This window comes from Glycine soja, chromosome 6 (assembly GCF_004193775.1).
Source record: "Glycine soja cultivar W05 chromosome 6, ASM419377v2, whole genome shotgun sequence".
In the NCBI taxonomy this organism is placed as follows: domain Eukaryota; kingdom Viridiplantae; phylum Streptophyta; class Magnoliopsida; order Fabales; family Fabaceae; genus Glycine; species Glycine soja.
The window spans coordinates 18,803,351-18,818,090 of record NC_041007.1 but is presented as its reverse complement, the minus strand read 5'-3'; the positions used below and the strand labels follow the sequence as shown (position 1 = coordinate 18,818,090).

Sequence of the window (14,740 nt, the reverse complement as noted above, 5' to 3'; positions counted from 1 at the left end):
TTTAATCACAATATTATTATAAATATTCGGTTCTATTTTTGTAGTGTTGTTGTTGTTGTTGTTGTTGTTATTATTACTATGTAGGCTCTAGCTGAAGGTCCTTTTTTATGTTGTGATGACAGGAGTTTGTATGCTTCTTTCTAGTCACTAATTTTTTACAAACTTGATTTCTCTACTCTCAAAAATTGATTTTTTTTTGTAGCATGTTTGTTTTTTCTCACTTTGAAAATTACAATGCTTGCTAAATAAATTACAAAATGACCCGTGCGTATAGCTGAATAATTGAATGAAGCAAGCCTAATTATTTGGGATGAAGTCCCCATGGCTCACAAATTTTGTTTTGAAGCACTTGATCAAAGTCTAAGAGATATTATTAAGGCCAAGTCCAGTCCTGGTAAAATCTTTGGAGGTAAGCTGGTGGTGTTTGGTGGAGATTTCTGACAGATTCCATAGTGCCTCTCATTTTAAATCTATTATAATTTCCATACTTCCTATTAAATTATTATCGATGTTAAATCTATTTTAATTTTCATACTGCCTACTAAATTATTATTGACATTAAATCTATTTTAATTTTCATATTGCCTCTCATTTTACTTCTGTCTTGCAAAACAAATAAGCATGCATGCTAAATAAATTACAAACGACCCGTACGTATGCACGGGTTACAGACTAGTTTTTATAAAATCAATTTACAATGATTTTGGCTTAATATTCATAAAAGAAATAGATTATTATTATTATTATTATTATTATTATTATAATAATATATATATCGAAAAAATAATTCGATTAAGGAATTATATCTTTTATAATATAAAGTAAGAAAATTTTGGTGCCCTTTTTTCTGCACAAAATAAGGGGACTTTAGAAAAAAAATTATTATTTTATTTTTCATTCATTTAATAAATCATACTACCTTTTTTATGTTTATAAAACCTAAATGAAAAATATTGTTTGTTCCTTTATAATATCAAATCCATAATATTTTTTATATTGATTGTTTTTTAGATTAGATTGTCTCTAATTAAAAATAAGAAAGATGTGGCATTAGCAAACATTATGACAAATTTATTGTTAAGAGAGAGAAGAACATTAATTGTAATGATTTTTAAATATATATATATATATATATATATATATATATAATTTAAAATAAAATTAATTTGATGAACTAATTTAACTATTTTTTTAATTTTGATGAATTAAATAATCCAGTCTTATAAATAGGAATAAATGTAATATTAATTAATGAGATGTTACAAAAAGATATTAATTAGTGAGACATTTATTTTAATAGAATGTAGATATTTAATTAGTAAGAAAAATATTCTCTTCTAATTATAATGGGACTCAGGGAGTATCTTTTATGTAATCAACTGACGTTGATTTTGTTTTAATATTTTTAAAATGAATAAATTATTATTATTATTTACTGTGAAATAAATTATTATTATATATCATAAAAAAAATTAAATTTAGGAATTATATTTTTTAGAGCAATAAAGAATAGAATATATATTCTAGCAAATTAAAATAGTCAATTTAAATAATTACATATTTATAGGCATATAATGTATTTAAAGAATTATTTCTTTAATTTTCAGACATGATATTTAATTAAAAAAAATATTTTAAAAATATCGGCAAAAAAATAATTATTATAGTTTACTTCTAGCATAAAAAAATCGTTACCCCTCGAGTACAAAGACAAATTAATAAATATTATTTGGTTTGAAATATATTATTTAGTTTAATTAAAATATACTTATTAATTTTAATCTGCATTATTTTATTTTAAAAAAATATGCTTTGTATTCAAATTTATTATGTTATTAAAATAGATTATACATTTGCATAAAAAAATAGATTATACATAATAATGTTAAGATATGTTTCTGCATCTAATAGAACAAAATTTGTTTTAATTAACACACACACACACATATATATATATATATATATATATATATATATATCAATGTGTGATATTTATTTTTGAGTATGTTATAAGTGTTAATTAATATATGTTACTGTTATTAAAAAAATATTACATGCTACTTAACACTAACTATGCGTTTGGTACATTAGAAAGAAAGGAGAGAACAAGAAAAGAGAAGAAATACCAAAAGGCAGGATTAAATTAAGAACATAATATTCTTTTATTTTTTGATAATGGGAAGATAATATTCTAAAAAAAATAGTTAAATAGTATGTTAATTTTTTATGGGCAACACAACCAACACTAATTATATGTTTGGTGCATGCCTCTCAAAAAAAAAATAAAAAAATCGGTACATTGTAAAGATGGGAGAGCATGAAAGAAAGAGAATATCAAAAGCATGGTTAAATTCGGAAGATAATGCTCTAAAAAACCTGCTGGACTCCTAGTTAAAACTTAAAAACCTCCACTCTCCTAGTCGATTTTTGCATTGACAATTAAAAATGACCCTGTGGTTACAAAATATGTGGTGAGCCTTTGCTGTGCATGTTTGCTTTATATTCATTGTTTCATGCTCAATAATTACCATTTTAACGTATATTATAAAAGTAAATAATGTTTTTTTAAAATAAAATAAAATAATAGTAATAAAATATTATTAACAATAATAAATACTAATGTACTCAAGGATAAAGTGACTCTTTCAGTAATTTAACAATGTATTTTTTTCATTTATTATATACAAAAACAACTTTAATTTAAATATTTTTTCTATTGAACTTTATTTCATCTCAATTAAACAACCTTAATTCTTACTTTATTTATTTTTCTTTTATCATCTGTTCTCTTTTATTTTCTTTTTTAGTTTTAAATTAATATTTTTTAAAAGATGTAAATAACTTCACATTTGAGGAGTTATTTTTTAATAATTTTATTTGAGAAGTTATTTTTTTCTAATAATTATTTGATTTAAAGGTCGTTTTTAGAATTAACTAAAGGACAAAAAGATTTAAGAAAATATTTACATTAAATAAGAATAATTACATTTATTAATAATTATCGAATAAATCATATTATTTATTGCATACATACATCTATCATGTGACGTTTTTCTATGGAAGATGACATTTCAATTACACCTTACAAGACATTTCATGTGCTACTCCATTTAAGCAAGTAATGTTTTTAATTTTGTTTTTAAAATATAAATTTGATTATAAGGAATAAAAAAGTTTAAATATATTTTTAGTTACTTAAATTTAAAATATTTTTTTGTTTTGGTCCTCAATTAAAATTTTATTCTTTTAGTCACTCAAATTCATTAAATGATATTTGTAGTCCCTCAACTTCACTTTAGGGGCTAAAGAAAAGCAAAAAACATGTCTTCTTATATCCTCAAATTCATTTTGGAGTACTACAAAATAATATTTCACGAATTTGAGAAATTAAAAAGAACAATTTTTAATTGAGGGATGAAAACTAAAAAAAAACCCCAAATTTAAGAGGTTACAAATATATTTAAGCAAAAAAAAAATCACCTAGAAATTATTTGATTGCACATATTAAAAAAATATATATATTTGATTATTATGGACTCAACCTTAAGAGTAGGAGCATTCACAGGTATGCATCACTTACATGAATTTGAATTGACCATAACAGTTTGGATCAAGTATTTAGTGTGTTTGAATCAAACCCAATTTGACTAATTCAAACTTGTTGAATATTAAATTATTATTATGTATATATTTATATAATATATATATATATATATATATATATTATAGATAATTTAAAAGGTTTATTATTATTATTATTAGATTATTAGTGATAATAGTGACCAGTGAGGACAACACATTGCAGTTACTGAGGTTCATTCTTTCACTCACAATTTATTAGGAGTGGATGATGAGATGAAAGATTGAAAGTTTTAAAATAAAGGTTGTAACTAAACAATTAAAATGAATGTAGTTGGGGGTGAGACTCGACTTACCTCTCAACAAAATATAATAGTGTTCTTTTAAACTAAAGTTTTTCTTTGTAACATGATTACACGATGCCACTAATAGTTATTTAAAGGCAAAATGACCATCAGGCTTTCTATGTCTTTGTATGTTGAAGGAAGAATGTGGTAGTTTTTTAAAAGCTAAATTATCATTTTGGTCTTAAATGAGTAAATTGATGACAATTTAGTTTTTGAAAGAATAAAAATTTTAATTTAGTTTCTTAATGTATAAAACCTGTAACAAATATGTCTTGTGGTATAAATTAATAAAAAAAATTAGTCTTTGAACTTTATTATTATTTTATTTCAAATTAATTCTTGAATATTTCAGCTTACTTGATAAAATGGTCCTACAAAATTTAATAGCATGATGTAATTGTCGCATTTTATACACTCTTAGGAATTAAATAAATTTTTTTCTTTTAGGGATTAAATTATGACTGACCTATATATTTAGGGACCAAATCATTTACCATTATTTAAATTATAATTTATATCATTGGTAAATATTTTTGAAATGAAATTTGTAATTTTCTTTTTTATGAAAATTAAATAAATATTTTTATATTTATATAAAAAAATAATTATTTAATTTCAATACCTTGAATAGAAAAAAATAGGTTTCTTTTTTTAAAAAATATGTTTTAAATGCAAATTCTCCTACTTGGTTTCATAAAAAAAAATCATCCTACGGGGTTATATTTGACATCTATTTCTATATTAATAAATTTAGTTATAAATTTTAATATACAACATAAATTAGAAATTATTTAGCTGAGAAAAAATTAAAAATAAAATATATTCATATTGAACCTGTTAAAGCAATGAATCAGAGAAGGATACTAAAACCATAAACATTTATAATTTTTAGACTTAAATATGATAAATTTGATATTCATCTTTTTTAATCTTTCAAATTAAAATTTATATTTTTTAGTACCTCAGATTTTAAAAATATTATTTTTAATCTCTCTTGATTAATTTTTTATAGTTAAAAACTTTAAATGTACAATTCGTGTCAAAAAAAAATTATGGCAGGATTAAAAAACTAAAAAAATAATTCAAAAGATTAAAAATGACCGACCCCTAAATTTGAGTAACTAAAAATATATTTAAAAATTATTTATACGGTAGTTGATATGTTAGTGTGCTTTTTTACAAAATATTTAGTCCTGCGTATCTTATTTTATCCACGTTTTCTATATTAATCAATTTATATGTAGACATTAACGTTTAAAATTAAGAAAATTAATAAATAATGATTTGCCTCCATTTTTAGAGATTTTAAAATTTTAAATGTTATGTGAAATATTATAAAAATGCTTTAATTAAACTTGACTTTCCATAGTCTTATTAAATAAATATAAAATAATTATTTCAAAGAGAATTCAATTTTGATTATATAAAGGAAAGTTAATTAAGAAGAAATTAAGGAAATTAAAACTACATTATAATAAAATTTCTATTAAATTAATTGAAATTTTTTAAAAATTAGAACACAATATAATTTCTTTTGACATGTTAATATGATTTTTAGTAAACTTTTAATTTTATTATGAAGTATTTATCCTTATTCATTATATTTTATGCATACCTTAAAAAAATTAAGGGCCAAAAAAATATCTAAAATGGAAAGATGGAATAAACAAAAAAGACTCATAATAATTTAATCTTGGGTAAAATATATTTAAGATCCCTGTAAAATTTAAAAATATTAATTTCGTCCTTATAAAAAAATTTGTATTAATTTCGTCCTTATAAAAATATAAAATATTGATTATAAATGAATTAAATAATATGTGACAGTTAAAATCACTCAAAATAAATTAAATAATTTCTAACGGCTAAAACTCCAAAGAATTATAATTTTTAGTTATTTCTTGATGATTTTCTTGCATTTTCTAGTGAGATTAGGGGAAGATGAAATAACAAAATAGGTAGGTTGTGGTGTCTTCTAAATATACTTGAAAAGTTAAAAAAAATAATTAAGTCTATTAGTCACATCAGACAATTATTTAACAAAATTATCATTAATAACCATCAAAAATATATTTTATTGTTATAAGAACTAAATTAATATAATTTTTTTATAAGGATTAAATTAATATTTTTTTAAATTTTACAGGGATCTCAAACATATTTTATCTTTTAATCTTTCAAGATTTTCCTAAGTTCTTATGTCCAAGAAGCAAACTAATCATTTCAATAATATGATTTACTTTCATCTTGTTTGGTATTTGTTTTTTGACAATAAAGAAAACAATTAACAGTAATATGAAAGTAAATCATTCATACACGTAGAGGTAAACCTTTTTCTTAACGAATATAGATATAAACTTATGCTATGAACATATAGTCTATGGATAAATTAAAAAAAAAAAAAAAACTTGTTTTAGGCGGGAAAGTTGTTAAGGTAAAAAATAATCCTAAACTTACTTTTAATATAATAAGATTTTCATTGAATAACAATGTTAAATTACACTGTAAAAATTAAATTCTTAAAACTTTTCCTTTTTATGTATTGTAAAAAATTCAACTAGCTGTTTTAAATGACACATGAACCTAGTTGAGTATTTCATTATCCTTGTTAATTATTAACATTTTTCAAGTGATTCTTTGTCCAAGCTAGCTATAAACACCACAGGGATAAGGGACCCAAATTATCCTCCTTATATCAACTACTTAGAAGTATACATCTGTTGGATTAGATTTAAAGAAACTCATCATCCAATCCAATTAAAATATTTTGGGTTCCAATGATTCTTTTGTCAAACTCAATCCAACTCAATCATATCATGATTGGATTTGATCAATTGGGTCATAAAATTTAAAAATTAAAAATTTGAGAACAATTTTTTTAAAATAAAATAGTTTTCTTTAAAATGTATAACATAATAATTGCATAGAATATTTAAATTTTTTGCATAAAGAAATTTCAGATTCTCATTTTGTATTTTATTATATTCTTATCAATAATAATAATAATAATATTATTATTATTATTATTATTATTATATGATCATTTGGGTTGGATCACAGGTTAACAATTCGTAACTCTTTATCTAATTTAAATATAATTGGATCTATATTGAGTCGGATGGAATTTGATCCAAATATTTTTAAACCTAATCCAATATAATTGGATAGGTTGGGTCACACGTCAACCATGACCCATGAACACCCCTATAACTATTACACCTCTAGACTAGATATACATGTAAAGAAATCATATTTTGAAACATGATTTTTTTTATATTTGAAATCGTCCTTCAAAAGATGACTTACTTGTTTTTATATATTTTTTTTAAATCTACCTATTTTGAAAATTAATAAAAAAAAAAGCCAAAATGGAGAAAAAATACACAATAAGCAAAGAGTGAGTCCATTGCAACACCTTAGCACTACTTGGAAAGAACCATTTAGCCCTTTTCACCCAAGTAGAAGAGGTAAAGTTAGGAGAAAAATAGTGATTATAAAAAGTAACCCAAAACTAATGTCTCTAATTAATTAAATACCTAGAGAAGAACATAACTAATTACTAGACTCACATGCATACCCATTTATGCGTAGTAAAATACAACATCAACATTTGTCCATCATGATAATTAACATGGTCAAAGTCATGCAAAAGCTAGTAACCACTTTTTTTAGCCCCACCAAAGAAGCATGATCATCACCAAGGCTGAAAAGAGGGGCATGAAGAAGAAACTAGTGTCCACAAGTCTAAGTCCACCATGGCTATCATTTGAATTGGTGCCAATTCCAGAAGGGCCCATACCCCTGCCAATCCCTCCCAATACTCCAGGGGTGGAACTGTATGGAAAGGAAGTGGTGGTGCCACTGGTTGTGGCAGTGCCTGCAGTGCTATATAGGAAAAGGGACACCAAGGGTCAGAATGTTATTACTAGAACACAATCACAAGGACATGGTTAATGTTCAAAACCTATAGTTTTAATTAAGCCTCTCTAAAGCCATCTCAAAATGTTTTAAAGTGACTAAAACACATGCTTAATTTTCCTTTTGAGTTCAATTTTTATGTGCTCTTAAGTATGATATTTTTTTAAGATTATCAACCCAACAAAAATCATGATAATTATAATTATAATTTTAAATTAATTATTACAATAATAAATAAATTTATCATACACATCAATTTAGTATGCAACAAGATATTTCCAATTGAATACTCAAAGACTATACATGGTAGATATGCTTGAAGTGTTGGAATTTTCTATTCCAATAATTAATGTAGGCTAATATTATAAGACAATTATATTAGCGATTTATCATTAGTGAGTTTTATTTTATGTGATCAAATTAAGTGAGTCTGTTAGACAATTAAATCAGAGGATATAGACTTAAATAAACAGATGTCACTGTTGGCACATTAGGGGATAATGAGAACCCTATTAGGTTAATAGGCTATAAGAAGGTTATGATCTCCAATATACCTAGTCGTCACATATAGTTTCTCTTCTCCCCATCTAAAGAGTTATGAAGGTCCTATTAAGGAATAAAGAGGTCCAGTTAAGGAAGAACCATGAAGTCATTGGTTACGTTGTTAGCCGGTTATCCGTTTTGTAACAGATCCTAAGAAGAGTACATAGATCAAAAATCACCTATGGATTTAGATTCCGCTGTGTTAGTTTGATCAATCATTATAGATTTAGGTATTCCTAAAAATCTTCTTGACAATCTAACGTAATGTGTTCCTAGGGGTTATATTAGTATTTTATAAGGATCCTCTAAAATTCCAACAAGTGGTATCATAGCTACCAATAGTGTTAGATTATTGGGAATTAAAGTTTTATTTTTTTGCAATAGACTGGTTTGTAGGAATTGGGTTGTTTTTCTATTTCGTCCAAAAAAAAATGTTGCTTTGCTGTTTTCCTGATCATAGTTTTTAACGATTGGCTTGTAACGTCATCTAATCGTGTATTGGTTTGTTTTACTTCCTTTTGGGTAAAATTTGTGCTTCATGTTTCTTGTAATGCTAATAAATCAAAGGAGAAACGTTATTATATATTTTATTTATATAACTCTGGTTTCCTAACATGGGAGCAAATTAAAGTTAAAGTTGAAGGTTCTGATCTCTAAGGTGCATTGCACAAACATCACAACTATAAATAAGTACTAAGAAAATATTTTTTATGAATAATATTTTTTTATATAAAATATTTTAAAGATTTCTTTTGGGAATTTATACATGTTTTTTTAATTTCTTTCATAAATTAGTGTTAACGTTATTTACGGATGCAATATTTACTTGGGGTATTTTAACTATAAATCAATCATAGCATTAAATATAGTTTAAGAATATGATATTTACTTGTCGTAATTCATGTTTATATTTTTTTGCTATCATGATTGAATGTAAATTTAACAATAATAGATCATTCTCATTTATTTGTATGTCTAGTATTTTTTATTTAAATAGATTGACACGATATATTGCAAAAGTAACCCCTATTGTGAAAATTGATTTAATTAAAATTTCACATAATTTCGTGTAAATAATAGTGAGTCCAAAGAAATAATATTTTGTACCTTTGATGATAAATGTGTGATAATTATAAAGGTATTTTTGTGTGAATAATAGTGAGTCCAAAGAAAAGCTATTATTTGACATAATTTATTGTCAATATTTGATCATTGCATTAAGAGTATCAATTACAAATTAATTTCTCTAGGAATTAATGTTGTGTTAGGTATCTTGTGATGAGTCTGTTCTGTAAAATATTTGCATGTTCTATCATATATATTTTTATATAACTAAATTATATATGAAAGTGATGTAATTTTAAGACCTCCTCTTTATTATATTAAATTATCTTATATTTTTTGGTTAAATTAATTGAAACAACATGTTGTCAAAGTAACCTTTGTTGCATAAGTTGATTTCATTGAATTTACATAGATGTTACATGAAATTATTCATGCGAATTGTGCTCGGCTCAAAGGAAGACACAATTTGACAAAATAATTACATGCTTGTGATGGTAAACATGTGGCGATTATAAATAGTGTGATTTTCCATGTGAATAATGAAATGTTCAAAGACAATCATTATTTGATCGGAGTAATCATCAAATAAGTTTTCCATGTAAGCAATGGTGTGTCCAAAGACAACCTTTGTTTGATAGGACTTATCACCAATGTTTGATCAATGTGTTGGGAGTACCATTTGCAGTTAGTCTTTTTCAATCCAAAGATTGATGATTAATGGTGCACTAGGTATCTTGTTTGGGTCTTGAAAATTACCATAAAGATTATTTGTGCATTTTATGTTTATTATTCTCTTTTTTAATTGTTGTTGTTGTTATGACTATGATTTAAATTACTCATTATTTGAATCCCAAATTTGCATGTATAGAATTTAGAGTTTGAAAAGGAGTCAGTTGAGAGTTGATATTGCATATTTTTTTTCTAGAGAAGAAATAAGAGAACAAGATAAGAAATTTTCTTGTTAATTTTGTAGGATGAGGCATATTAAAAAAAATGGAGTCTCAAATATACTATTTAGTGTGTGAAGAATGGTAAACTTCTCATTTTTGTTTATTTTAAAGTTAATTTAGTTTTGTATCGAAGGATGTTAGTGGGTAGATTTTGGTTCTACTACTCACAAAAGAATGTCTATACGATGCTATCTATGGAGTCATCCGCCAAGTCATAATGAAAGATTCATCTATGTGGGCGATGACATAAAGTTGCAGTTGAACCTATGAGAACTTTTATGTTGCTTTAAAATACTCTATTTCATTTGAATTTGGTTGAGACATATATTGAGTTGTTTATTAAACCAAAATTTATTTCTAATTTAGACAAATTTAATTATTCTTGTTCAATTAGAAATAATAAAGTTTGTCTCTCTTGTGATTCAAATGTTGCAAGTTATGAGTTCTTTTATGGATATTTAAGTTTCCTATTGCAAACAATTTTGGGTGGTACGAAACTTAAAATTAAAATTTTGTTTAACATAAGTGCTTAAGTCATATCTCTTAATAGAAAATTTGGATGCTTGTGTTATAAGAAATTCTAGATCCTTTATATTGGTTGGACCTTATAGTCTATATTGAGTATATAAAGGAAAAATAAACAAACAAAATGAAATTTAGGTGCTGAAAGAACTAAGGATGTCTTAGAACTGATACATACATATATTTGTGTTCTATTCCTTATGGATTCATGGAATGAACAAATCTATTTTATTATGTTCATATAGGATTCCTTTTTATTTAAATTATGAGAAGTTTTGTCTCTAGACATTTAGTCTTTCAAAGATGAAGTTGAACTTCAACTATGAAAAAGAAAGAAAATTAAGGTTGTCAAATGTGACCGTGGGAAATACTATGGAATATATGACATAAGGTACAACGTTTGGAGTCTCCCATGTGTTTTTCTTCAATAATTGTGAAATTGTTTTACAACATGTAATGTTAAGCAAACCTAGCATGAACAAAGTTGAAGAATGATGAAACTAGACTTGTACACATATGGTAAGAAGTCTAATTCTTCTCTACCAAAGTCACTTTGGGGAAAGACATTAATGAATGCAATTTATATCATTTTAGGGTACCAATTAAAGTAGTCACTACCCTATAGGTATGAGTCGGTGAAATTTCAACATTATACATATACACATTTAGGGATGTTCAGTTGAAGCAATATCTTATAGGCTGCATGAAGGTAAGTTGGACTTAAACCCTATAGGTATGAGTCGGAGAAATTCCAACATTAGACATATACACATTTAAGGATGTTCAGTCGAAGCAATGTCTTATAGGTTGCATGAAGGTAAGTTGGACTTAAAGATAATCCAGTTATAAATTTTGTTACATTTAAAGCTCTCAAATGTATAAGTTTTACAATCTCACTTTAAGATCATGTTTGAGACGTGCAAGACTCCTTGAGGAAATTGAGTTTGAAGGGGAAGGAAACACAAAGATTGTTGTCTTTAAAGAATAATCTGTTATTGATAATAGATAAGTCCTTGTACTTACCATTGTTCAAGAAATGGATATGATAATTAAATAATGATGTTACTCCTAACCTTATTAAAAGACAAGACAACCCTAAGAGTCTCTCAAGCACCATCTAAAGTTCAAACTCAATAGCCTCAAGAAGTGTCATTAAGAAGATTCACCAGAGAAAGGAAAAATGTAATTTGATATGATTATGTCATATTTCTTGAAGAACATGAATATAACATTAGGTTGACTAAGAAGGTCTAATTGACCTTCAAGTCATGTTGTGCTCTAACTCTCCAGTGGATTGATGCCATAAATGATGTAATAAAACTGATGGTTGAACATGACATTTGGGATATCGTCAAATTGCCTGAAAGTGTGAAACTCATAAATTGTAGATAAATATCTATAGTCGAAAGCGACTCAATGGGTAATATTGAGATATATAAAATTTGTCTTGTCGCCAAAAATTTTACAAGAAGGAAGACATTGCTCACAAAGAGACATTCTCTTTGATTTCTTATAAAGACTTTCTTAGGACTATAATGACACTATAGATAATTGTTTTGCATAGATGGATGTAAATATTACGTTTCTAAATGAAAATATTGATGAATCAATTTATACGGTGCAACCAGAAAACCTTGTTTAAGGTGATCTAAAGTCTGTGGTATGCAAACTAAATAAATCCATTTATGCTTTTAAACAAGTCTCTCGTCTATGGTATTACAAAATTCGTCAAGATTACTTCTTATGATGTTGAGATAAATTTGGTTGATGATTGCATATACTAAAAGATTAGTGGGAGCATATTATTTTGGTATTATATGTTGATGACATCCTACTATCATCATACGGTTTATTGTTGCAAAACAGTTATATTGCAATTTATCATGTATTCTTAAGTTTATTTTTTATCGTCATAAAATAATTTTTTGTGGGAGTCCTAAGGTGATATATGAGTAATCTTGGTATACAACTCTAGAAAGTAGTAAAGCACATTATGCGTTAATTGAAGAGAACAAGAAACTACATGTTTTCATATTGAAAGTCTAGAAGTTTAGAGATCATTGGGTATTTTGACTTTGACTTTTTTAGAATGTCTTAATAGTAATCACTCCACATAAGGATCCATATTTAACCGTGTTGGTGGAGTTAATATTTTGCTATGAGACACCATACTAGAATTTATGATTGCTAAATTATTGTAACTTGTTTGCCTATTGTTGCCAACATTAAGTAGTCATCGAATGTTTATTGGGACAATATCTTAGCGGTCTTATTAAGGATTCAACCAAGTAAAAGTTTGTTGACATAAAATATTTGGTTGTTAAATAAAGAATCCTGAAAATACAAAGTTGTATAGAACATATAGAGACTCATTCCATGCTAGCTGATCCACTTACTAAAGGTATGAAACTTGAAGTTTTTCATGAGCACACTGCTTATATGGGTGTAATTCCTGATAGTACCTTAGTTTAGTGCGAGTCTTACTTATGTTCTATATCTTATGGTTTACAAACATATTGTTGTTTGGATTTCTGCAAAAATAAAGTTGAAGTTTATCATTTCATTATAAGCTTGTTTTGTTTGCAATATTTATGTTGTGTTTGGATTGATCTCTTTAAAAAATAAAGTTTGGACCAATTGGAAATAGGCATGACTAAGATCACATTGCATGTAATTTTCATGTTGTTTATCCATATTGACCTATGTTATTAGGTGTATTGATGTGGTGGTCATTGGGGTCTAGTTACATTTGTTGTAGTGACGAAAGATGTAGTGATTCCATTATTGATATATGAGATGGATCAGGTTGTTAAGGTGGAAGTCTAAAGGTAAATAGCATACATACTAAAGGTAGATGTCTAAAGGTTGATATAATTGTTACAATATGTAGCCCAAGTGAGAGATTGTTAGAATTTTCTATTCCAATAATTAATGTGGGCTAAAATTATAAGACAATTATATTAGTTATTTATCATTAATGAGTTTTATTTTATGTGATCAAATTAAGTGAGCCTGCTAGACAACTAAATAAAAGGATAAGGACTTAAATGAGCAGATGTCAGTGTTGGTCCATTAGGGGATAATGGAAACCCTATTAGGTTGATACACTATAAGAAAGCTATGGTCTCCAATATACCGAACCGTCACATATAGTTTCTCTTCTCCCTATCTAAAGGGTTATGAAGGTCCTATTAAGGAATAAAGAGGTTCCATTTGAGGAAGAACCATGAAGTCACCGATTACGTTGTTAGCCGATTATCCGTTCCGTAACAGATCCTAAGAAGAATACATAGAAAGAAATCACATACGGATTCAGATTCCGATGCGTTTGTTTGATCAACCATTATGGATCCAGGTATTCCTAAAACTCTTCTTAATAATCTAACGTAATGTGTTCCTGGTGGTTATATTGGTATTTCATAAGGATCCTCTAAATTCCAACATGAAGATATAATTATATTTCTACCAACAAAGCTATTTTTTCATATGATCATATACATGGTAGATCAATGATTGAGATATATAATATCATAGAGCATGCATGAGATCAATGCTTTAATTGTAGATAAAGAGGAGTTGCAACTGCAAATTTATGATATGGTTCACACTCGTGATACTTATCAAAAAATGTTTAACATTGGACTTCTAATTTGGTGAATAAAATGAAAGTACTATTGATCTTCTTCACAAAAGATAATGAGAAACTATATATTTATGATCAGTATCCCTAAAATAAAACTATATTTTAGCATAGAAAATACTATGTTCTGCTCTCCTATTTTTATTACCAGGTACTCCTAAGTCCTAACACAACAA

The 14,740-nt window shown here is 26.0% G+C and overlaps 1 protein-coding gene across 2 annotated transcripts in view; it reads right to left on the bottom strand.

Annotated features, from left to right (window-relative positions):
- Nucleotides 1-7,306: 7,306 nt before the first annotated feature.
- The window catches only part of LOC114416614 (PLASMODESMATA CALLOSE-BINDING PROTEIN 3-like), a 29,351-nt gene continuing 21,917 nt past the window's right edge, over nucleotides 7,307-14,740 (bottom strand). Inside the window, exon 4 of one of the 2 annotated variants that reach the window (XM_028381547.1) lies at nucleotides 7,307-7,811. In XM_028381547.1, coding sequence (XP_028237348.1) covers nucleotides 7,595-7,811 — 217 coding nt within the window. In that variant the 3' untranslated portion in view covers nucleotides 7,307-7,594. Of the gene's footprint in view, nucleotides 7,812-11,918; nucleotides 12,285-14,740 lie in introns of those variants that run through there. The other variant, XM_028381549.1, reaches the window with a different exon arrangement.